This window comes from Echiichthys vipera (genome assembly GCF_963691815.1).
Source record: "Echiichthys vipera genome assembly, chromosome: 21".
NCBI classification, from domain to species: Eukaryota; Metazoa; Chordata; class Actinopteri; order Perciformes; family Trachinidae; genus Echiichthys; species Echiichthys vipera.
Window position 1 is genome coordinate 16,394,990 of NC_139846.1, and position 23,595 is coordinate 16,418,584.

At 39.1% G+C, this 23,595-nt stretch overlaps 2 protein-coding genes across 5 annotated transcripts in view; one reads left to right on the forward strand and one right to left on the reverse strand.

Moving 5' to 3' along the window:
* Positions 1-10,278, reverse strand: part of relch (RAB11 binding and LisH domain, coiled-coil and HEAT repeat containing) — a gene marked incomplete at its 5' end in the record, with an annotated part of 35,318 nt that extends 25,040 nt beyond the window's left edge. For all 4 annotated transcript variants that reach the window (XM_083935964.1, XM_083935963.1, XM_083935962.1 and 1 more), the window contains 6 exons: positions 47-241; positions 569-682; positions 846-901; positions 1,042-1,113; positions 3,961-4,050; positions 9,828-10,278. In XM_083935964.1, the coding sequence (XP_083792090.1) occupies positions 47-241; positions 569-682; positions 846-901; positions 1,042-1,113; positions 3,961-4,050; positions 9,828-10,278 (978 nt within the window). The remainder of the gene's footprint in view (positions 1-46; positions 242-568; positions 683-845; positions 902-1,041; positions 1,114-3,960; positions 4,051-9,827) is intronic.
* Positions 10,279-10,906: 628 nt separating this feature from the next.
* Positions 10,907-22,411, forward strand: pign (phosphatidylinositol glycan anchor biosynthesis, class N). The gene is made up of 29 exons (XM_083935868.1): positions 10,907-11,006; positions 11,381-11,633; positions 11,827-11,948; positions 12,070-12,168; positions 12,404-12,510; positions 12,848-12,972; positions 13,058-13,188; positions 13,267-13,386; positions 13,519-13,559; positions 13,688-13,747; positions 13,931-14,023; positions 14,386-14,441; positions 14,772-14,850; positions 15,053-15,235; positions 15,351-15,490; positions 15,873-15,972; positions 16,112-16,204; positions 16,855-16,946; positions 17,343-17,448; positions 17,530-17,638; positions 18,384-18,486; positions 18,567-18,669; positions 19,487-19,573; positions 19,823-19,878; positions 20,222-20,297; positions 20,525-20,598; positions 20,997-21,039; positions 21,187-21,239; positions 21,393-22,411. The coding sequence occupies exons 2-29, from the start codon at positions 11,407-11,409 to the stop codon at positions 21,514-21,516; spliced, it is 2,802 nt and encodes a 933-aa protein (XP_083791994.1). The 5' UTR covers positions 10,907-11,006; positions 11,381-11,406; the 3' UTR covers positions 21,517-22,411.
* Positions 22,412-23,595: the final 1,184 nt, after the last annotated feature.

Consider the following 23,595-nt stretch of genomic DNA (forward strand, 5'->3'; position numbering starts at 1 on the left):
TGTACATCCATGAATTACACCTGTACATACAAACCGATGCACAAACCTGATGTGAGAGATCAGGCTTCTTTGGGGCATCTTGGATAATGCAGTTCCCTGGAAGGTCGCAAAAATCCACCCCTACTGACACATCAGTCATGTCCCGAGGAGAAGGGAGAGAGGCACCGCAGTTCCTGTAGAGATGTAACAGGTCGGGGGGTTTTGGGATGTTGAGGCCGACATCATCCCACAACTCAAAGTCCTGTAAATAATAATTTAAGAAAAAGTAAATAATTAAAACAAAACTAATTTGTGGCATCAAGGGCTTGTCCTCTGCATAGATAAAGCAGGACAACATGCAGGCTCAGAACAGGACAGCTGATCCGAGTTGTTGAATTTATTTATGGTCACATGACCCTGCCATAGCTCTTAGACCAGCACCCTCATGCTTACAAGCCAGACCTCTATTTTGCCTTAGGCATAAAAACAAATACAGGAAGAAATAAATGTTTTAAAAAAGGCTTAACTCAATTCAGACATTTGTCATTATGCCTTAGCTATTATGCCTTAGCCAGAAAAAAATCCTTACCTGATCATCATTTTCATCAGAGAAGGTGATGGCTGACAGTTTGTTCTCATTTTTTAGTAAATATTCATTCACAAGGAAGTTTAAGGCTCTTTTCTCCAGTGGGCGTAGAGGCTCCTGAGGTAGAGAGGAAAGAGAGGCTGTAGAATAATTCACTCGAGGTCCAGCAGTTATATCATCATAGGGGTTTAAAGGAACACACTGAGTCCCTAGATTAATTTGAAAAAAAGCAAAGGAATTCATAAATTGTTTCATTCTCAACACTTAAAGATTTTCCCACCTGAATTTCAGGACTTGACTTGAAGTTTTTTCTCTCCTGTGAGGACACTTCACTCTCTGAGAAATTGAAAAGATTTTAGTTGCGTGTGAAAGGATGTTAAATGTTATTCATCTAGAGGAATTCTCTCAGAAAAAAAAGAGATAAAGCTGTAACAAAAGAGGGTTCAGGTGGAGAAGAAGTTAAAAGTACGCCACACCTGCTGCCTGAGTCAAGTTGGCGCGCAGAGCCTGAATGGTCTCCTTTGCTTTCCGTAGCTCAAACTCCAGCACTGGACAGGAAGTGACACACACATACACACACACACAGGAAAGTGCATCCAACCAAAGACAGGGAACAAACAAATAAAACAAAGATGGGCATGAAAAATGAAACAACCGCACAAAAGATTGTAAGAGTCATAAAAAAACAACAATAAAGGGTACATGCAAATCATGGGTCTAAGAAACACATGCAGCAGAGGATCATGGTAAAGCCGGCTGGATGATAGTCTGTTTGACAGGTGTCTGTAATGCACTGAGACATAGCTCAATGGTGGGATTTCCTGCCTTTGTTTTCCTCCCATTATGTGACTGACTTAGAAAAATGGGAGTCCAAAGTTACTTCAATTTTAGCTGAGGTGAACAAATCTATTCAAGCTACTTAAATTTAGCCATGATAGTAAGAGCTGTCTGACAAAGGATTTTTTCCAGGCAACTACCTTACTAACAAGTAATTAAATAATTTAGTTTCAAGCCACTCAAAGGACAGCCACTGCTCATGTTTTTATTTCTTTAACGCCACATTGAGGCCATCATACTATGAACAACACAATCTAAACTATAAAATCAGCGTCAAAATGTCATTTAGAACAGTACATGTAGGTTACTGTTTCAGACTTGTTTTCCGTAAAAAAACAAAACATAATCAATAATACTATGAGCTGTTTCTTACTTTAGAAGCAGCAGACACTTGGACAAAATTGATTGATTTCTACACTGAAATTTGAAAGTCTAAACTAACACTGAATAATGAAAAAGAACACACAAGATTCTTAGACACGTTTGATAAAAACACACGCAAAAAGTAAGAAGCGATGGAGCAGGAAAACTATGTTGCATAGCTGTGCACTAAAAATCTGCCATCCATTGTGATCCCGAAATGTCTAGGATTGTGGTCCAACAGGTGTTGTAGAAGGTTTTATACTTAACAAACCAGTTTGGAAAGTGCAAAAGGCAGGTAAAAATGTGAATGTTTAGTAATAACAATAGTAATTTCATTGACATTGTTGTTTCCACAATTTTAATAATACTAAATTTCTGCAAAAGGATGTGCCATCAGCACATTAGTTGGACTTTTCTGACCAAATCCACACACTTTGACTCCATCATCCCTAACCTGTCCAGCAGATCAAGAGTGCACAGGATGCAAACGCAACAAAATGGAAAACCAAGAACTGAATAACGGGGAGAAGGTTAAAAAAGAAAAAAAAGGCAAAAAAGCTAGTCTGGATGGAGTGACTTGTCCAGTATTGTTCACTGGGGTTTGATCAACGTCAGGAGAAAGCCAGAAAACCCAGAGTCAGACAGCTGGGGGCAGGCATCTTGGCAAGAATAACAGGTTGTGGTGGGGATGAGAGTGGGGGTGGGTGAAGAGGGAAGAAAGGAGGGGGGAGGTGCCAATTTGGTGAATAAGAGTCATGTTTTTTTTTAAAAAAGGAATCATTTTTAGTTGGGAGTATGGAACCAACATCTCTGCTGCATGGTTTTAACTGTGTACTGACTATGCATTGCATATCAGTATTTTTTCATAAACTCATAAAAGGCCCAAACCATAAGCCAGCTAGTTACCCGTTTCCATTGAGATATTACATTTTAGGTGTACTCACCTACATACAGTACTTCACTGAACTCTTTGACCATGACAAAATAGTAATTATTTTCCTACTCTAATAATGTAATACATTAAATTTACTTACATTTCCAATTCTTAGATATGTGAACAATAATTTTACAATACAGTAAAGACAATCTAATCATCATGCTTAGTAGTCATGTACAGTACAGAGGGGAAAAACAAACTAATATCAAAGAAAGAAAACACATTGTATGCGTGTGTACTGACATACTCAGTCATAGATTAACAGGTTTACGTGACAAAATATGCCACAGTTTGTGCACAATTGCATACTGCAGTTATGGGTTGGGAATTTCTAGGTCTCAATGACTAACACTTACAAACCAAAAAGAAAAGCTAGTAATGGATAATGCTAACGACTGTACTAAGGTATAGTGTGCAGGTGCAAAAAGTAATGTTTATTTATGTTTGTGATTATAAAATAGAAAGATGAGCACAAGAGGCAGATTAAGGGAACATAATACGATTAGTCCCTGCACTGTTCCTTCTGCATTGATGTCTGATTCTGTGATTGTTTTCCTTAAGCCAATTAGCATTAAAATACTCATGACACAATATCTGAAAACCAACAAGCTGCTCTTAAAACCAGCGTTCTGTGTAAGGTGCCATCAGAGTCAAACTCAACTGTTAATGTATTTAGCTAAAACTGTTCAATGGTGTGTCACGACAAAGCCACAGGAGTATAAAGGGGGTGTCATTTCAAACAATGCTGAGACAGGCCCCGTACCAAAAATACCACAGACTGACTCAACAGTGTGAGAGTTGATGGGAGGAGGCACGAACACCTCCACCAAGGTAGAAAAAAGAAAACATACAGCGTGTTGGAAGTGAAACAAAGTTAACAAAAGATCCAAGACTTTTAAAAATGCATACTCTAAGTTACTCTATTTCTACTTGGCTAGTTCAAAAACTCTATACCAACATAATAGTATGACAGTGTGATAACACACTAGCATGGATTTTAAATGCTCATTCTTTTGTCATCACTACTAAAGCAGCTCTTATATGGTGATAACATCAGAATTAATACACATTTCCATTTTTGCGATGGCTTGGATTACAATGACATCACAATTAAACTGTCTGATGCCACTGTCAGGTGTTATTCTCTTTGTTTCTATGCCACCCTCCTACCCAGGCATTGCCAGTCCCCCTGATATTTTATTTCCCCATGGTAAGCTGGGTCTCTTGCTTTGAGCTCTGGCATTACGGTTCATCTTACCTGCAACCCGCTCGTCCGAATCTCGATTGCCGTCATCTGAGTAACGAGCAAAGTCTAGAGAGTCCAAGGTGCTGATGCTGCCTGCTCGATCTGAACAGAGAGACAGAGACATAGATAACTGTGAGACAAGGATACATCCACACAGTTCAAAGATATCATTTTCAAGCAGCTCACAGCTTAAAAATGTGCACTGATGTTCTTTAAAGGGACAGGGTCTGCTACACAACAGTAGCCCAAATGCGGTAGGCATGCAGCATTTTGCTTAAGGGCTCCGGCGGCACGCTTTGTAAATATGATATCGATCTGCTTCAACAACTCCCTGGTTATTTTGTAGATATCCAAAATGCTCCCACACTGCTGATTTTTAAGGCTCTTTTTGGCAGATGTAAGGCTGAAATTTCAGTTCCCTCTGATTTTGAGACTTTTACAACTTTGTTGTGAGCAGAACGACGACTCTCTTACACACAAATCAGGGCAAGTGCACACTTGTTACGTGACTCAGAGAGGAGATTTCACTGCACAAACAAAAAAAAAAAAAAAAAAAAAAAAATACTGTAACTTGCAAGATTCGTTTTCACAGGGCAGGAATCAGGACATCATAGATATCATGGCATCTACATTTTTTATGGTTTTGAAACTGTGATGTTATAAAACCGTGATGTTATGAAACCGTAACGTTATGAAACCGCAGTTATGGCAAAATCGGCTAATCTCAACATCCCTAGGCTGGAAGCTTTCTTAAACTGGGCTCAGGTTAAAAAATATGGAAACTTTATTAAATTCAGCTAAATGCAGACAACTATGTGGGAAGGTTATACATTAGCCAAAAAATTTGAGTCACTGCACAGGTGGAAAAACAAATCAATCGAAAAAAATGTTGACTTTGCTGAGACCTGTGCTTAATGGAAACACCCATTTCCAAACTAACACCTCCAACCAAGAACCTTAATTCTGAGAAGGGATGCCAAAAGTATTGTTCACTCAAAGAGCAGATGAAGCTGACACATAGGCATACTTGTGCTCCTATTTCACTGAAGTAGGCTGGCCTGACAGCTCAGCCTGTGGTGTTAGTTTTCCCCCACCTCAATGCAAGTGAAAGATTGTACTGTTTGTTCACTGATAAAGATACAGTGGAAGGTCAAGCCAAATGTAGTGTGTTGACTAGCTTCAAAAGCATAGCTTTGGGCAGTGACTGAATGAGTAATGAAGCTGAGATTAAAATCATTGTTGGTGCAGAAGTGGATATTTCGATTTTAACCTTGAGTTAAAACATACATTGCAGTGTTTTTAGGTCACATTAAGAAAAAAAATAAGTTTAACTATTAAACGTATTATCATATTATAATTATAAGTTCAGTCTTTCTAGTGACCTTGGTTTGAGTACTACATTTGGTTAAGGTGTGATGATGTCTTGGCATTATTCAAATGACCTAGACCTTTAAAAAAAAAGGAAGAAATTACTTTGGAAGTTATAGCAAGGAAAAAATGTCAAACAAGAATCAGTGTGTAAGTGTGTGTGTGTGTTTGTGTATAACGCTTGACAAGAAATTTGGGGAGGAACGCATACAAAGTAGGTGCTATCAAAAATGTTCAAATGAATGCAGCCACAGTGTGCCATTGTCCTGTCATGTTAACGCCCGGTTAACCCCTTTTTCTGTGGAGAATGTTTCCTATTATTGTGCTTATAATGTGTGTGAAGAGGAGGCTGTGTGAGGCTGAGGCTGTGTGTGTGTGTGGGGGGGGGCTATGTGTTTCCATGTAGTGCAGGAGCATGCACAGTTTTTGTATGTGCCTAATTTGCAAAAAACAAGTATTTCTACCTGGCTGACCTTTTATTCTGTGCCTGTGGCGTGTAATGTCTGGACTGTGATAGATCCGTCTGACACTTCAGACTGTCACCTCTCCACTGCACTCCTGCTGGGCAGCTTGTGTGCTTGTGCTGGAATATATTCAATGAAATGCAAGAAATAAGCCTAAACGTATAAACTGGGCATGCTTGTCAACTGGAACGTGGTTCTAATATGAAACCAGACTAATCCTTTGTGTAACTGAACTGGGCTATTTGCCTATAGGTAATAGTACATCATAATAAATTGGTATGACTACTCAGTAACATATTTAGTACGCTGTGCTAATTCACAAATATGAAACAGTACCACACAATAACCCAGGTTTGGGATTTGCTCCACTGCTAAGAAATATGCATAAACAATACTGACACACACATATGCACAGAACCACCTGCATTAATCTGCATACACAAACATCTTAATGAAAGGCGGAGATTTATGAACTGGTTGCTGGTCCAGAACTAAATGGAGCCTAGCCAACACTCCAACAATATCATTAATTGCATTCTCACACAATACCAACTCCCTTCCTCAGACAAAGGAAAGTATGGAGAGACAGAAAGGAGAATGTGCATGTCAGTTATGGCCAACTAATAGCCAGTGCTACTGAGGGAGAATTACACATCGTAGGATTGTTTCAACAGGCTTGACGGCAGTGTGGGGCTGACCTGGATTGCCACTGTGCCAACTTTAGATAACAGGAGAGCATATCTACATAATGGTTACAAACAACCTAACCTAGAGCCTATCATGTGGAGCTACTATTGGATCTATTTGATGTAGCAGATGGGAAGGTGCCTGAAACTACAAATTAACTCTCAGACTCATGTCCTGAGATTATACAGCCACTTTCTGTTATCCCATATTTTGTCTTATGCGGCAAACCATACAAACTTCTTAAATGTGGCAGCTTACTGTCAACCTTGTACATGGCAATTAAAGTAACTTGCATGCTACCTCAAAAGCAACACAATGAGCAAATAACTACCTGAATAGCCAATGAGAGGGTGGAGAGAGAATCATTCATGCTTCCTTGCTGCAAATTAGCAAGGCGGTGAGAGATGCCTTGCTGTGTCATGTGGCTCAGAGCAACAGCTGCAGATATGATGCTGCTTGGGCCACAGTCCATATCCATACACATGAAATTACTTATGGCTAACATTCACTGGTTGTGTGGATACTCCCAGATTACCAGTGGAATCAGAAACCCGTACCCAATACCTGAACAATGCTATTAAGGCACTGTTTATAAGGCTAGACCAGCCAGAACAAACTATCATCACACTCTATAGCTGGACCCCTAACTGTTTGGTTATCATGCCATATGACAATGAGTCACACACTCCATGCAATCACAGGAAACCCCATGGCTCCTCTCAACACATTCTGAACAGTATTTCTATGGGGCATAACATTCTGCAGGCAAAGTTGATTGCAACACAATAAGTACATCAAAGGTAGATTTTTTTTTTCCTTCTTTTGTAGGGATTAAATAGTGTACAATCCATGGCTGAGCACTGATAGACTGAGTGAGGAAACACCACTGAATGTGTTTGAAAAATGATATAGGAAACGGGCTGCCATACAACAATGTACAGCTGAAAACAGAAGACATTCGATCAATATCCTTTTCTCTTCCTTAACTCGATCTTCCACCCTTTAAACATGAGGAAAATGATCATCCCAGTGATCACATGAGGTCTTGGCTACCAGGTAGTGCGGAAAAGAAATGTTACATTGCCACTTCTTTCTCTCTCATCAACTTCCTTCAGCTGCTTCACTTGTTTTCCATTTATATATGGCAATTTTACTTATCAGGAATATATTTCATATTCTGATCAGCCTTTACTCTCATCAATAACTAATGAGACTGAGATCACTCTTTTTCCATGACTTTCCTGACAGTTTCACAACAGGGGTGCTGTCAAGGCCTTTCGAAGGCATCATCATAAAACATTTATTCAGCTACTGTGCTCTAAACCTTTTGGGTGTTTGTATGATAATACAACCACCAGACCTTTGCAACTAACACACTCACAGCGGTTTATGTTTGCTACTGTGGTCAGCCCCTAAAGATATATATAAAATCAGTCTATGCAAGCATTTAATTCTACAGGGTGGGGTTTCGTACTGACAGACTAGGGTTGCACTGCAGTGAATTGAATTGGCTGCCGTCTGATATCTGCTAAAACTAACCTCAGGACAGACCCACATTTAAGACTTTAGCAATGGACAATAACCTGATGTTTCAGGAGACTGTTGTAGTGCATCTAAATAAGGTACAATAAATAATCTGGTTGTAAAAACCAGATCCTCTCATTCTTCAGTATATGTTTATGTTCCTGAACCTGGAAAAATGCAATATGTTTATACAATAAAGATCATCAGCTGGCCTTGTTGCCCAGCCTGAAAGAAAAAAGGAAAAAAGACAAATGCAGTTTCGCTGTCATGACAATACTATAGTAAATAATAATAATAGTAAATAATAGCCATTCAGAAAATAAAACTCTGATTTGAATCCTGGAATTGATGAGAATGAAATAAATCCTCAATTGAATGATCACAATTACCCTTGTTTCACTCCTACTAAAAACTGTGACAGGAAACACAGTATTCCCGATTCACTCTGCATTGATTTTGATAACATGCACCACAGCCAATTTTGCCTGATATTGAAAGCAATGTTTATAGTGTTAATATGAAGTCCAAGTGACAAATCACACCCACTGGTGTGATATCGTGCTTAAATTATCAACAAGCTGCAAAGAACATCTGCTTTCATGGAGACTGGTTAATGGAAATAAATACCTATTTTTTCCAATGGCAGGTAACGGGAGGACAGCTCTGTAAAGACTCTTAATTAATTAGGGTGCTCAGCGAGGGATGTAAGCTTAAGTCAATTAAATTCACAACCTAAAGTGCTTCCTGCTTGTGGGTCTCTTGATTGTTTGAAAGATATGGTGGGTGTGAGGCTATCCATAAGGGTCACTAACATTGCTACTACCTTTCTCTCCTGTATCTAAGATAAATATACTTTGACAAGACAGATCCAAGCAATGCAATCAAGAACTCACGCTGGGCCATTTCCATTAAAACCTAAGAGTCATTAAGTGATCCAATTAGCACAACATGCTGACAAGGGCATTTTATAATGCACCCACTTCCCAGTCACATATAAGGTTTCAGAAGCTCCTCAATGGTAAGTGAAAATTAAATGGTGTATTTAATACCTTTCTCTCTCTCTTTGAATGTATCTACTTTAGCTCAGAGGGAGCTTTATGGTGCCTTATAGGTCTGTGTTCATTAGATTTGATCCACCCACCTCGGTGAATTGGAGCCACAGGAAAAGGTTTTGTCACTCATATTCCCTTCAATGCCATGGCTTTGCCACAGTTGAGTTAAAGTTAATGGTAATACTACTCCTGCTGCTCTATAGCAGCCGGCTCCATTCACTTGTGGCTTTGGCTGTCACCATGGTTACAATTAGCATGTGTTTATGTGTCCGGACTTTTTAGTCACCATATAATAAAGCAGGACAGGTTATTCCCATACAAAAGTCATTTAAGTGGATGAGGCGTGGATATACACCCTTGACCAGTAAACCAAAGTAATATGCATCTCCCATGCCACTGGAAAGGCATGTTGTACAAGCCTTCTCTTCTTTTCTTTTCTGTAGCTGAACTCTGACCTCTGACATTCCCTCTGGCCTAAAGAAAGGGCGACATGTTATTTTCCTACAGGGCTCAAGTATAATAGGTCTGTTATGGTATCACCCATCCCTCTCATCCAGCTAGATAGTGTGGTATAGCTTATTAATCACATTTTTGTGACGATGTAGTCTGTACGGCTGCAGGCCCTACACAGAGAGTGCAGGTGCAGCAAATGTTATCTCATGATCGATTGGCTTCCGAATCCAGTGTTTCAAGCTAACGTTAGCTAGCCAGTGGGTAACGTTTAACGTTATATATTGAAGCATAAAAGGCAGCTCTAGTACCGGGAGCAGTAAACGTTACTTACTCAGTGGTCCACCCGGTCCGAGTACTTGGTCCTTGGCAGGCGGAGTGCAGCTCGGGCGCTCGAAGTTGCCAGGGTTGGAGAAATAATCCCTCAGCCTCGGGAGCTCTCTGCCCGCTTCCAACAGTTCTGTGTGAAACTCCAGGGCCGTGAGGATGTATTGGTCCCGTAATAGCTGAGCTGCGATACCGTCCACGGATATCCGTGTATCAGCGGTAACTGCCATAGCGGAGGTGGCCACGACCGAGACCGAGCCCTCAGCGCTTGGGCTCGTCCGGTTGCTAGACAGCAGAAGCGTCGGAGGCTCAGTGTCCGCAGGCGGAGAGAAAGGATTCCCTGGCGGCGGCCCTGGCGCCCCGTCACTCGGGCTTCTCTCTGTGTCATCTGTTTCATTAGGGCGCCGTTCAGCCTCTTCCTCAGAATCACTGAGATTAAAAGGGTTGACCGACGCCATTTTTGCACTATAAAGATCTTTAGCTAGCTAAGCTAATCAAGCCCGCTTCTTCCTGAATGGATATTAAGCTAGCTGTTGGTTTAGTAGGTGGCTTTGACAAGGAACAAATGCTTAACTGTGATTGGTCAAATTTGAGGACAGTTCTCTCAAAGCCCGCCCCTTTCATGGGATATTGGAAAATGATTGGATAATGGCGAGACAGAAAGGAAAACTGGGCAGGGCAGATTTTGACAGCTGATAGCATAATGCTATCTTATCGACAAAATGCGAAAATAACAGTTTCCGGTGAAACAACACTGTAACACATATCGTGTTGATACAACTCAATGCATTTAATTCATTAAAAGGCGTTTTGAAAATGTTAAACGAAAGCTCGCTCGGGGAAAAAAACGTCCACTACATTACCCACAATTCAGCACGTCAACGTAAAACGTCAAACTCAAAACAAGGAAGTGGATGCTTATCGTGCTTGAATTTCTTGTACTAATCTACTTACTGTAGAAAGAGGGACGGTTTTGTAAAAGGTCACACTTAAAGATTACGTTGATCTTCTTCAACGAAACCTTAACCTGTCGTGTTCTCTGGATATATAACCGATCAACAACAAAGATAAAAGGACATCTAAATCAGGTGAATGAGTGATAGTTGATAGTTCTGCTCTCCCATTCATTCATCAGCGAGAACGCATCCCCGTGTTTATTGACATATTCCACTGGCGTTACATACAGGTAATACCTTTGCATGTCCTAAAGATGTATATGCTTTTCAAAGACACTCTCATGTAAAGCTTTAATGACTGTTGGCCCAGTGGGTAACTTATCATTGAAATGTGTCGAACTTACTATTAAACTAATTATTTCTGCACACTGGGAAATGGCATATGGTGACAAAAGGATTACCACATGGCACACACTATGGCTAATCAGCCTACCCTTTCTCAGACCTCTTCCTCAATTTGAACTAACCTCTAAATCCCGAGCTGTATAGAACTGTATTTGTTTATCCATATTTGCCACAGTCATTTTTATTTTGTCTCATCTTCTCATCTTCTTTGATCTGCACATTAAATCTCAATTCCCCCCCCCCCCCCCCCCCCCCCCAGGACCCAGCTAACTGTTGACACTCAAAATGAGAATGATCACCTTCCTCCTGGTTGGACTGGCAGTCCATGTGGTCTTCTTCCTCTCTATCTTTGACATCTATTTCACCTCTCCCCTGGTCCATGGCATGACACCCCAGGCCACGCCGCTGGCTCCCCCTGCCTCAAGACTGGTGTTAGTGGTGGCTGATGGTCTCAGAGCAGACAGTCTCTTCACACTCCTCCCCAACGGCTCATCCAGGGCCCCGTACTTGAGGTTGGAAAACAGATACAGAGTAGTGAGCTTCAAAATGGTGTGTTTGTGTGTGTATTAATCAGTACAGTACAGACTCAATATGTGTATATCTGCATTTCTTTCAGTTGTGTGTGCTCTTCTTCGTAGCTTTGTTCATAAGTCATGAGTAATTTGTGTTTATGTGTGCATGTCTTTTTGTGTTTCCCATTATCAGGAGTGTGATGGAGGAGAGGGGTACCTGGGGTGTGTCACACACACGCGTGCCCACTGAGTCCCGTCCCGGTCATGTTGCTCTCATCGCTGGTTTCTATGAAGATGTTAGTGCTGTGGCTAAAGGTAGGTGTGCAAAAAGGTTATATGAAGGATTCATTACTTGGACACTCATATATCCATGTATGTATGGGTGACTATTGTTGCTACTGCAAGGGCATTGACCCTTTTGTGTGTATGGGTTCAGGGTGGAAGGAGAATCCTGTGGAGTTTGACTCAGTGTTTAATGAGAGCAGACACACCTGGAGCTGGGGCAGTCCTGATATTCTGCCAATGTTTGCCAAAGGTATACAAGCACTCGCATGCATGCACACACACTCAAACAAACAACACAACCAGAACTACCAAGCCAAGGTCTGTAAAAGACTGTATAAAAAAAAAAAAATTCAAGCTTATTAACAATTTAAAAAAAAAATCTGATAACTGCCTAAATATTTAAATTATTTCAGCACAGCTTTTTTAAAAAAAAAAAAAAAAAATTCCTTATAATTAATTTTGTTGTGTTGTTTTGGTTCTTCCAGGTGCCAGTGGAGATCATGTGTATACCCATACATACCCAGCAGAGGAGGAGGACTTTGCATCCACAGACGCCTCCAGGCTGGACAGCTGGGTGTTCACTCAAGTCAAAGTATGGTAGCGGAATTACTTGCGATAATGATGCCTGTTGTGATGAATCTGTTCATAATACCTACTGATTAAGTCATAGAATTTTACATTATTTGCTTGTGTAAAGCTTACATTTTTTACTTTGATATGCACTGTCATGTCATGTTTATGTTTTTTGTTGTCGACTAAAGCATTTTCATGTCGCAAAATATGGAGTCATTACAATAAATATTAGAACGGCTGGTTTAAGACGAATTGGAGAATAATGTTAGTGCAAGACTCCCTTGGTACTATCAGTGAGGATTTGCACATTGCTATCTTGAATAACCAGGTTTTTTTTGTTTTGTTTTTTGCACTAGTCATTCTTCCAGTCAGCAAAATCTAACCACAGTCTGAGGACCAGTCTGCTTGAGGATGAGAATGTCTTCTTCCTGCATCTGCTGGGCATTGACACAAACGGACATGCTCACAGACCAATGTCACAGTAAGAGACGTGTTATTAGGATTAAAGCAAAAACAGGATTCACTTAAGTAGTGGTATCTTGATGTTGTATTTGTCTTTTCTTTAGGGAGTACCTCGATAATATTGGTCTAGTAGACACCGGTGTAGCTGAACTGGTGTCTATGGTAGAAGACTTCTTCGGTCATGATGGCAGAACGGCCTATGTGTTCACATCTGATCATGGCATGACAAATTGGGGTAAGGCTTGTTTGTGTATGTGTGGTTTTACTGTCTGCAATGGAAATAAGTCTTTTACATCGTCTGTTCTGTCCCCAGGTTCGCATGGTGCAGGCCATCCCTCAGAGACACTCACCCCTTTAGTGGTGTGGGGAGCTGGAGTTCATAACTCCCAGAAAGTCACTGAACCCCAACCGTACAACGATGGCTACCTACAAGGTGCTAAAATAATGTACTGTGCTCACAGCTGCTCGCTCCAATGTCTATCAAAACCTGAATGCTCTTTTTTTTTTTTTTTTACACAACATATTGTATTGGCATGCTGATTTGTATCCCTTCTATTTCTCTCAGAATGGAAACTGGAGCACCTTCGTAGAGTTGATGTCAATCAGGTAACGCCCATGTCACTTTTTTAATGATGTCACTGTCACTAGTTATTCCCAATATATATCAATTGTATGAAAGCAGTGATATAATAGATCAACAATGTCAAAAAATGTTGTTTTATTATTTTCTTCAGGCAGACATCGCTCCCCTCATGACTTCTCTCATCGGTGTGCCCTTTCCTGTTAACTCTGTTGTGAGTCCAGAGATAAACTAAGGATGTATTATTCTAGTCTACTCCTAGAAAGTCATATGTGTCATATGTTATATGTTACATATGAGTTATATGTCTTCACAGCATCATTACAGATGTTGAAAATTGATTTTGAAAGTACCTGCAGTTATTTGATGGAAATTATTTGTATTTGTGTCTCTTCAGGGTGTGCTACCTCTTCTCTACCTCAACAACAGTGATCAGTTCAAGGCAGAGAGCATGTACACTAATGCTATTCAAGTACTAGAGCAGTACAAGGTATGGATGCATTCAGCTCTGCCGTTACTGACATGCTCATTATTGGAATGTTACAAAGACCTGTAAAACAATCTGTTTCCATTTGACTGAACATTTGAACATTATCAGTTTAAATCATACTGTTTGTATTACTAGATACCTCCAGTACCATTTGATTTGATTTATAACAAAAACTTTAATTTAACAAAAACTTAAAGTTGATATACTATCATTTTCTCTATTGGTGCACATGTCTTGTAATACAGTAATTCAGTTATGTGAGGCTATGGTGACTGAGCTATATTTATATATATAAATACGGTATATATATTATTATTATTAATTTTATTTATTATTATTAATTTTTTTTTAATTTTTAACAGATGAAAATGGCCCAGAAAAAGGAGACAACCTTGTCTTTTCTCTTCACCCCATACCAGTAAGTTCAATTAGTGAGTTATATGCTGAACTTGTTAATCATTAATAACATTACTTTTTGTTTGCCATGTGTTCAGTTACTAAGTACTATGTAAAAAGTACGAAGGCTTGGAGATATTTTAAGAACATTAACCAGGTGGTAAGTGCTGAGGTAGATCACTGCTGGTCTACACAAAAAACAATAAGCAGGGCAAAATATTGTTTATATTATTTCAGTTATGTAAGTATAAGGGCAAATGAAGCATACTCTATTTGGTCAACATTGCAGACCACATTTAAATGCAATTTTCACGCACTCTGTCTTTATTGCTTTGTCTCACTGTTTTCCCAGACTACTAAGTGAGTCAAAACAAGCAGAATTCATCCACAAGGCCAGAATGCTGATTCGGCTAGAGAAGTATGATGATGCTGTGAGTATTTGGAAAAGCAGAGTAGAAGCTGGTGTTGAAACATAGTGTTCACGTGTACAAAAAGTTGCACTTAAAGGTCCCATATAATGCTCATTTTCAGGTTCATACTCTTCATATTTCTACTACAACATGTTTACATGTTCAAAAAATAAATTATTTTTCTCATACCCCCTTTCATTTCCCCTCGTCTGTCTCTCGTCAGATCTCTCTGTGCCGGTCTCTGATATCCCAAGCTCTGGAAGGCCTGATCTACTACCACACCTATGACAGATTCTTTCTGGGTTGCAGTGTGGTGCTGGGGTTTGTAGGCTGGACCTCATATGTTGTCCTAGTCATACTGAAGACTCATGCCAGCCTCAACAGACACCCCACTCTCCTCAAGCAGGTCAGGTCACCCTAATCCCTCTTTCTATGCCTCTTAAGATTCCTTCCACCAAGGAAAGTTAATGAATGTCTTGTTAATTTCCATTTTTTGGTGTTGCTCTTGTGTATATTTGCAGATTCCCAGTCACACCCTGGCAAGGCTGTTTATGTTTGTGACAGTGGTGATCACTATGTTCCTGCTTATCCAAAGGAGCCCTCTTACCTATTATATTTACTGCCTGCTACCTGTCCCTGTATGGTACTCTGTCCTTAAAGAGTGAGTGATACAGACACGTATAATGAATGTAAAATTGATTAAAACACATCTGCACACATGCAGTGTAATCAAACACATGTGTAGTTCCTGCATGCTATTCTCAGAGAGGAGTGGAGACACAGGATGTCAAAACACATCAATGAGATCTCAACAATTAATGATTACAGCATTTTTTATCAGCTGTAATTTACCTCACTCATTCTTGTTCACGCATGTCTGAAACAGTTGCAGTGAGGTGCTAGTTAGATCATTTGAAGTGGTGTTTTATCCATTCATGTTTCTCCTCTGTAAATGGATGAAAGGGCAGCCTTTGAAGTTTTCTCTCTTCTCTCACATTCAGCACACAGGGAAAATAATCTTATTAATTTATGATCCATTTCAGGTGTGGAACTCTAACAGATTTGATTCGCTCAGCTCCCTCTCTGCCACTGTGGAAATGTTTTGGCTATTTTGTGCTTGTGGCGTTTGGCATCGAGCTACTGGTAGGAGTATTTAATGTCTTCTAATGAGAGTTAGAGGCACTTACATACATATACTACAAATACAATGTACAGGGCTCATTGTGGGCCGTATGAAGTTATTCTGTGAATGTGGATGACAGTTTACCTTTGCTGCCCTCAGGTGGTGAGTTTCTTCCATCGCGCCATGCTGACTGTAGGCCTGGCTGTCCTCTCTCTCTGGCCCTTCCTGGCAGGACTTTTTGGCAAGGCCAAGGTAACTTTGTTACACCTCATCGCTCCAGCAGTCACTGTACTGTACACAAGGAAAGGTCATGGTATTTGAATATTTCCACACCTTGAAAATGTTAGGAAAAATGTCACAAAGTTTTGGAATAAAAGGCACTTTCCTACAAATGAAACATGGACACAATAACACTATTTCCTGCTCACCGAAGTCTTAAGTGGTTGAGTAGTTTTTTACTATATGGATTTTTTTCAAGAAATAAATTAGTCTAACTAACACAAGTGTGTCATAACCTCCATCAGCAGATAATGGAATTGGAATGATATAATCTTTTTTAGATTTTGATCAGTGATTAAACCTATTTCATTCTTCTTAGATTTCCATAACCAATTCTATATTCTATGCTACATAGAGTTCTCTATTAGTCCTAAAATGATCTTAATCTTTCTTGGATGAATACCATAATACTTTATTTAATGCATACATGTAGAAAATAAATATGGAAGTATATATCTTGTAACCTTAATTGTTTTTCCACAAAACAAATGCAGGATATTTTTGCAGTATACAGTGGTTCTTCCTGCTCATCATCACCAGGCTACTGTCAGATAAACACCTTGTTTGTTAAATTATGAAATCATATGCCATTTCTAACTATATAACTCTCTGTCCCTGTGTAGTTCCGTTCATTAAGCTGGTGTCTGGGCTGTTTGTGTTTGTCTGCTTTCCCCCTGATGCCTGTTGTGGGCAGAGAACCTGACATACATCTGGTGTGAGTGCTTCCTCTATTTGCTTACATTTATCAGAAAGTCTACCACAGTGTCCCGCCATGCCGAAACTCAGAAGCCAGATTACAAGGAAATATTTGTTTTATCTCTCTACTTGAGAAATCTTAAATGGAAATCTTGACCTCAATATGCCTACATCACAATGTGGTTAATGACAAAGCTTCATCCAGAGACATAGAAGACATACATAGTACTCATACAAGCTAAGCAGGATCGCCATAACATAATTCATAATATCATAATTTTGTTGGAGACAGAGAAGCAAAGCAGAATAAACTGGTAGCAGCAATATCTTTATTCAACATGCATGTGCAAAATGAAGCTGTGTGTTGTGAACATGTCTAGGAAAATGAGGTAACATAAGATGTTTGTTTGCTTAGTACATGCGCAGGTCTACTCACTCTCTTCACTTCAGCCTGTTACCTCTGGTCATCACGACAAAGAACACCGCTGCACCTCAGTGACAGACAGCAGTTTGTCACCCAGGTAACTACAGTAGACTTTGTGTTATTACATTTTCTAAACAAAAAAGAAAAAAAAGAATTGATTACCTTTCAAACTCTACAGATGCTCCATGTGGCAGTGTGTTCGTATGTGCCATCCCTCACACACTCCAGCCTGCAACAGAAACAGGGCCTGCCACTTCTTAATCAGGTCATCAGCTGGACCACATTAGGTAGGTAGGTGGGTGAGTGAGCACCAGACACTGTCAATGCTCAACACCTTAGAATATCCTTGGGAGATTATAATCAGATTTATGTATCATTTATGTTCATTTCTTTTTTAAAATACTGTTCAGATATTTGAGGCACCACAGGCAAAAACATTGTTTTTTTCATGCTTTGTCTTTTTTTGTCATCGAATTATGTGCTATTTAGTTTCTATGACATCCTTCAGACTAGTGGAAAGAAAAAAAAAATCCTAAATACACATCTAGGTGTTTGTTTTATCACAATTTGCCTATTTGCATCTGTAGATTTCTCCTAAATTCACCAAAAGTTGGCATAAGATAATGCCTCTTTTGCATATTGAAAACTTGAATACAAAACAATAATTGTACTAGTGTAAGTAATCAACTGGTGAAGTTTTGACCCTGTTCACTTGTATTTTACAATACATATATTTAAAGGCCGTTTACTAAATACTCTGAGCCAGAAATCTCCGCTTCAGTAACACTTACATGCACCATACTTTTCAGTATTCCCATCTATATTCTGATTGTTTCTAAGGAGGGTTTTGTTCATATATCATTCATAGCTGGATTTGTATAACATTTTATTCATAACAACATGGCAAAATGGATGTTTAAATGATTCATGGAGTGATAAAAATAGATATATTACTATAGATAGATAAATTCCCTCTCATTACCTTATTTTATAAAAAGTAAAACGTTCTCTTGTTCTCTTGTCTTTTCCCAGCATCTTCAATGCTGGTCCCACTGTTGAGCTCTACACGTCTTTTCCACCGACTCCTCAGCATATTCCTCTCTCTCACAGCCACATACCTACTGCTCAGCACTGGGTGAGACAAAAGATAATCCGCATCATTACAGCAAAGCAACAAATTGACCACATTTTTAATGTGTTTTTTCTCCCACCCAGGTCGGAGGCATTGTTCCCTCCTGTGTTATCATGGTTGATGTTTGTGTGGATCAACATTGAACAGGAAGCTATGCTCGCTCAGGGTGTCTCTGGTAGACAAGAGGTAAAAGTGGGTCTCTATTTACTGTAAATTTAAACCACATATACTGCTATTTTATAGGCACCCTCTAGACATACAGGTATGTTCACCTATTTGTTAAGGTTTTATGTAAATACATAGTCTAGGGCCTCTGCTTATCTGATCTGAAGTATCCTGGTGTTAACATTAATCTACTAATCACTCCTTTAATGGCATTTTCTCAATAAAAAAACAAGGAAATCTCTGCTCTTGATAACATACTATAATCTGTAAAGTAGGCTTACTTAAAGATCTGCATAATGTTCATAAGCTCTCTGTTCTGACTGATTGTCATCGCGTGTGTGTGTGTGTGTGTGTGTGTGTGTGTGTGTGTGTGTGTGTGTGTGTGTGTGTGTGTGTGTGTGTGTGTGTGTGTGTGTGTGTGTGTGTGTGTGTGTGTGTGTGTGTGTGTGTGTGTGTGTGTGTGTGTGTGTGTGTGTGTGTGTGTGTGTGTGTGTGTGTGTGTGTGTGTGTGTGTGTGTGTGTGTGTGTGTGTGTGTGTGTGTGTGTGTGTGTGTGTGTGTGTGTCTGTTCTGACTGATTGTCATCGCGTGTGTGTGTGTGTGTGTGTGTGTGTGTGTGTGTGTGTGTGTGTGTGTGTGTGTGTGTGTGTGTGTGTGTGTGTGTGTGTGTGTGTGTGTGTGTGTGTGTGTGTGTGTGTGTGTGTGTGTGTGTGTGTGTGTGTGTGTGTGTGTGTGTGTGTGTGTGTGTGTGTGTGTGTGTGTGTGTGTGTGTGTGTGTGTGTGTGTGTGTGTGTGTGTGTGTGTGTGTGTGTGTGTGTGTGTGTGTGTGTGTCTTTCAGCTCTCCACTATTGATTTCTCTGCAAACATCGACATCACAAAGATCCGACAACTGAAGTTGGATGACATCAGAAGATCTTATTTTTTCGTATCCATTTAAGAGTATTTACAACAGTGGCATAAGCTGAAGCACAAAAGCAATCCTAATCCTCTGTCTCAATGGAGTCTGCAGGTGTTCTTCAGGCCATACTTCATATACAATATATATATATATATATGTATATATATATATACTTTCTATATTACATATAAGTACCTCATTAATCCTACTCCAAGAAATCCGAACTATCCCTTTAACATTGCTTCATATGTTTCCTTGACGATACATTTTCCACAGGTATTTTTCATAATAACAGCTTTCTTCGGCACAGGAAACATAGCTTCTATTAATAGGTATGTAGTAGGTATGTTTGTGTGTGTGTGGTAAATGGCAAAAGTTGTGCTGCAGTTCTGCCTTGATGAATATCTGGTGTGTGCTTTAAAAATATATATATTTTTAGCAAACCACCATTTGAATACAGGAAGGAAATAAGTGTTCTGTGAAAAGACAGTAGAGTCTTACTGTCTGTGCATTATGTGCAGACCAGCGAGTCTTTTGTGTTTCATGTTCCTTTTGTATTGTATGTGGAGTTGCTTACTTTGCACCACATACTGTATGTCTCTCTTTACTGTACTCTAAATGACTATAGATTTTGATCTCTTACCACTTCCTCTGCTTCTTTCTCCTTTTGTCTAGTTTTGACCCAGCGTCTGTGTATTGTTTTCTCACTGTCTTCAACCCCTTTATCATGGGAGGGCTGATGATGTGGAAGGTATTATATTTCAAACTTTCACTTTATCTGTATGATACACGCTGTATATTCCTCTCATCAAGTAGTTGAAAGTTTTCAAGAAAAAGGAAGTAGACTTGCAGAATGTGACTCATAATCTACTGATACATCCATCTGGGAAATATGCTTAAATATGTTTTGACCTCATTTTCCATTAATTATATTTCTCTGGAGTCCCTCATTAAATTCCTTGTCCTTTGTTCTTCCAGGTTATCATTCCATTTATAATAGTAATGTGTACATTTGAGACCATCCAAGTTGCAACACAGCTCTCGTCAAGAAGGTAACTTATTGATGCAGCCTTCAGAATAAAATACTCATTCCGTCAAAAACCTTTATCATTGATCTGGTCTTCTTCTGTGGTTATGGGACTGATGTACACAGCATCCAGTACACGTGAACGGCCTGTTCTTGGTGTGAGACGATTGCCTTACAGACACTTGCCAACAGCAGGATGCATTTCATCTTGTCACACTAAACACTGCTTTAAATTTGATACAGCCATTTTGCTTTTTAGACTGAATTTGTATAGACACAGACATAGAGTCGCTCAATAACTAAATATTATGTGTTTCATTCTTGGGGTTCATTGTGTTTCTATGTACATTAAGTAAATATCTGTTGTTCAGTAAAATATCTTGTTTGTAATGCTTTCTTTTGTCTCTTGTTCCTCTTTTCCAGTTTGTTTCTCATTGTCCTGGTCATCTCTGACTTAATGGCTCTGGTAAGGATGTTTGAAAGGTTGGAAAGGGTTGAACATTAGGTTAAAGGTGCACTGTGATGTACTGTATATGTATATTTCTCTCTTACCTAACTATACTGGATTTTAACCCCACACAATCAATTTTTAACTCGCTCTTACTCTCTCCAGCACTTTTTCTTCCTGGTGCAGGACTACGGCAGCTGGCTGGATATTGGCACAAGGTAAGTTAACTAGGAAATAGAATATGTCTTAATTAATAATAATAATTTGACTCATACTTCCTCCTTCTTTGGGCTTTCTTTCAGCCTGTGTTTTTATCTTTGTTGTGTTACTTACACATAAACATGTTCAACTTATTTCTCTGTTTTTTTCAGCATTAGCCATTATGTGATAGTGATGTCAATGACCATCTTCCTGATGTTGCTCAGTGTGGTCACACACATTTTTACCTCACAAAGACTCATCCTGTGGAGGAGACCCAAGATGCACTTCCCCTAAATGAGCGTGTCACACATACCAGTTAAACAGAATGTTTAGTATTTATTTGACTCTTTTAGATACTTCATTTAGCATTTGCCTTACTAAGCCAGAGTTTGTTTATATAAGATATGGGATATTGTTTTAGGACTCAATTTATTGTACTGTGATGCGCAAAAGTCTCATGCCACTTGGCTATATTGTTTTGGAGATTTGGAAATCCCCTCTTATATGTTTGTTATATTAGTTACATTCTTTAAATGGTCCTCAGTGAAACACTACAAAGAGTTGCGCACATGATGGTCTTTATCCCTCCAGGTTTACTTTCTCAGTAGAAGTTTCTTCTTTTAAACAGTTATTGTCTTCCTTAAATAAATGTGAAACAAACAATTATTGCTTATATAGAATGTTTTAATAGCGGAGTGACCTAAGACTTTTGCACAGTACTGTTTGCACTATATTCTTTTGTACTCTCAGTCATTGTTCCAACATCATTGTTTTTATATTAATCATTGATGAATTGATTAAGGTACACTTAAATATTTGACTATCAATTATGCCTTTGCCAAGGTTGCTGATTTATGATCCACCAAAGAAAGGTAAATTGGTAACTATATTTGAAGTTTGTAACAGTATTTCCTGTGAAACTACCTAAAACATATCCATGATCATAACTATTGTGACTGTCTCAGTATAACTAAGGGAGGGGGATGGAAGCTGGAATGTCCATAAAGGGACCTGTGTGTTGTACTTACTGCAAACATTAACAGAATTAAAACTAGGTGCCAGTGTAGTTGTTGTGCTCTGTGTTTGTACATCAGGGTAACTGTAGCCATGGGCTGTGCTTAGGAAATTAGGTTGTGAAAGTAAAAGAGAACTGCAGTACAAGTGCACCCAGTGGCCAACACTAGGATTGTGGTTGCATATGAAAACTCTTAAATGTCTGTAAATAAGAATGTTGCTGCGAAAGGACTATGGTTAGTTTCTTTTAATAAAAAAAAGTTGCTCTGATGTGTGACATTGTTTTCCCAACTTATGAACCCATAGAAAGTTGGTACTGATAACGCTAATATTTGCTGCTTTCCCAAACTTTTACAAGAGAGAAAATGTATCACCTTGCTTTGTGGTTAATGTGATTCCAAGGGGGTTTCCTCTAATTCCCTCATACAGGAAATGCAGTGAAGGGTTTTCTGGATATAGTTATAAATAATATGTCTGCACATTCCAACTCCATTGTTAATTCAAATGCCTGCAAAGTCATCAGCTGGGGTTGCAATGTATGCCTCATACTGTATATTTTTTGTTTCTTGCTGTGATGTTGACGTGCTAATATCCCATCAACACCACAGCTAGCATTACCACATTCTCTCTCACTTCGCTTGAAATATCCAATACTTTTAATCCAATATAAAACGTACAGGTTAGATCACTGGCTGTCTAGTTCTGTTATCAGTGTCGCTGATCTTGATGCAATGTTTTAAGACTAGTATTTAACTGAGATTCAATTGGCTTCTGAGTTGTGACATGTCTCTTGCAACTCAAGACAAACTCAAGACTTCTGCAGATTCATACAGATTTATGGAAACTCTAAATGCTAATTGCTGTTTGTTAAATTTAAGATTAAGACATTAATCATACTAATTAAGATCCAAACAACTCACATACAGTAATAAGAGATATGAAATATTTAAGTGATCAGTTGTTATAAAAGTAAAAAGCTAAACTTCTTGTTAGGATTTCAAAGTGAAATGCATAAGAAGCTACATTTCTCTTATGGGAATCAGATACTGAGAGGATGGAAGATGTCAAACGTAGATAAGATGCTTCTTCTTAGAATTTGTATCTAAACCACAGGCATATTTGCTTTATTGTGCTTTTTAGTCCTCTTGGTAATATCGTGGCATAGATCATAGATGTAAAAGTTAATGGCAAGCAAGACATACTATATATGTATACTATTATAATCTAAACTAATAGACACGTGTAGAGAGGTTGCCAGAAGGAGGAAGCAGCAGGCTCTGTGGTTGTATGTGTGCAATCACCTCCTGTTTCTGACAAAGCACATTTGCACAAACAACACCCGGTAGACACACAACATGC

Excerpts from the sequence above, each read along its gene's own strand:
- pign (XM_083935868.1), top strand. The coding sequence starts at position 11,407 with ATGAGAATGATCACCTTCCTCCTGGTTGGACTGGCAGTCCATGTGGTC. Across the intron at positions 16,205-16,854 it reads GACTTTTTGGCAAGGCCAAG|TTCCGTTCATTAAGCTGGTG; the intron begins GTAACTTTGTTA and ends GTCCCTGTGTAG. Across the intron at positions 17,639-18,383 it reads CATCAGCTGGACCACATTAG|CATCTTCAATGCTGGTCCCA; the intron begins GTAGGTAGGTGG and ends GTCTTTTCCCAG.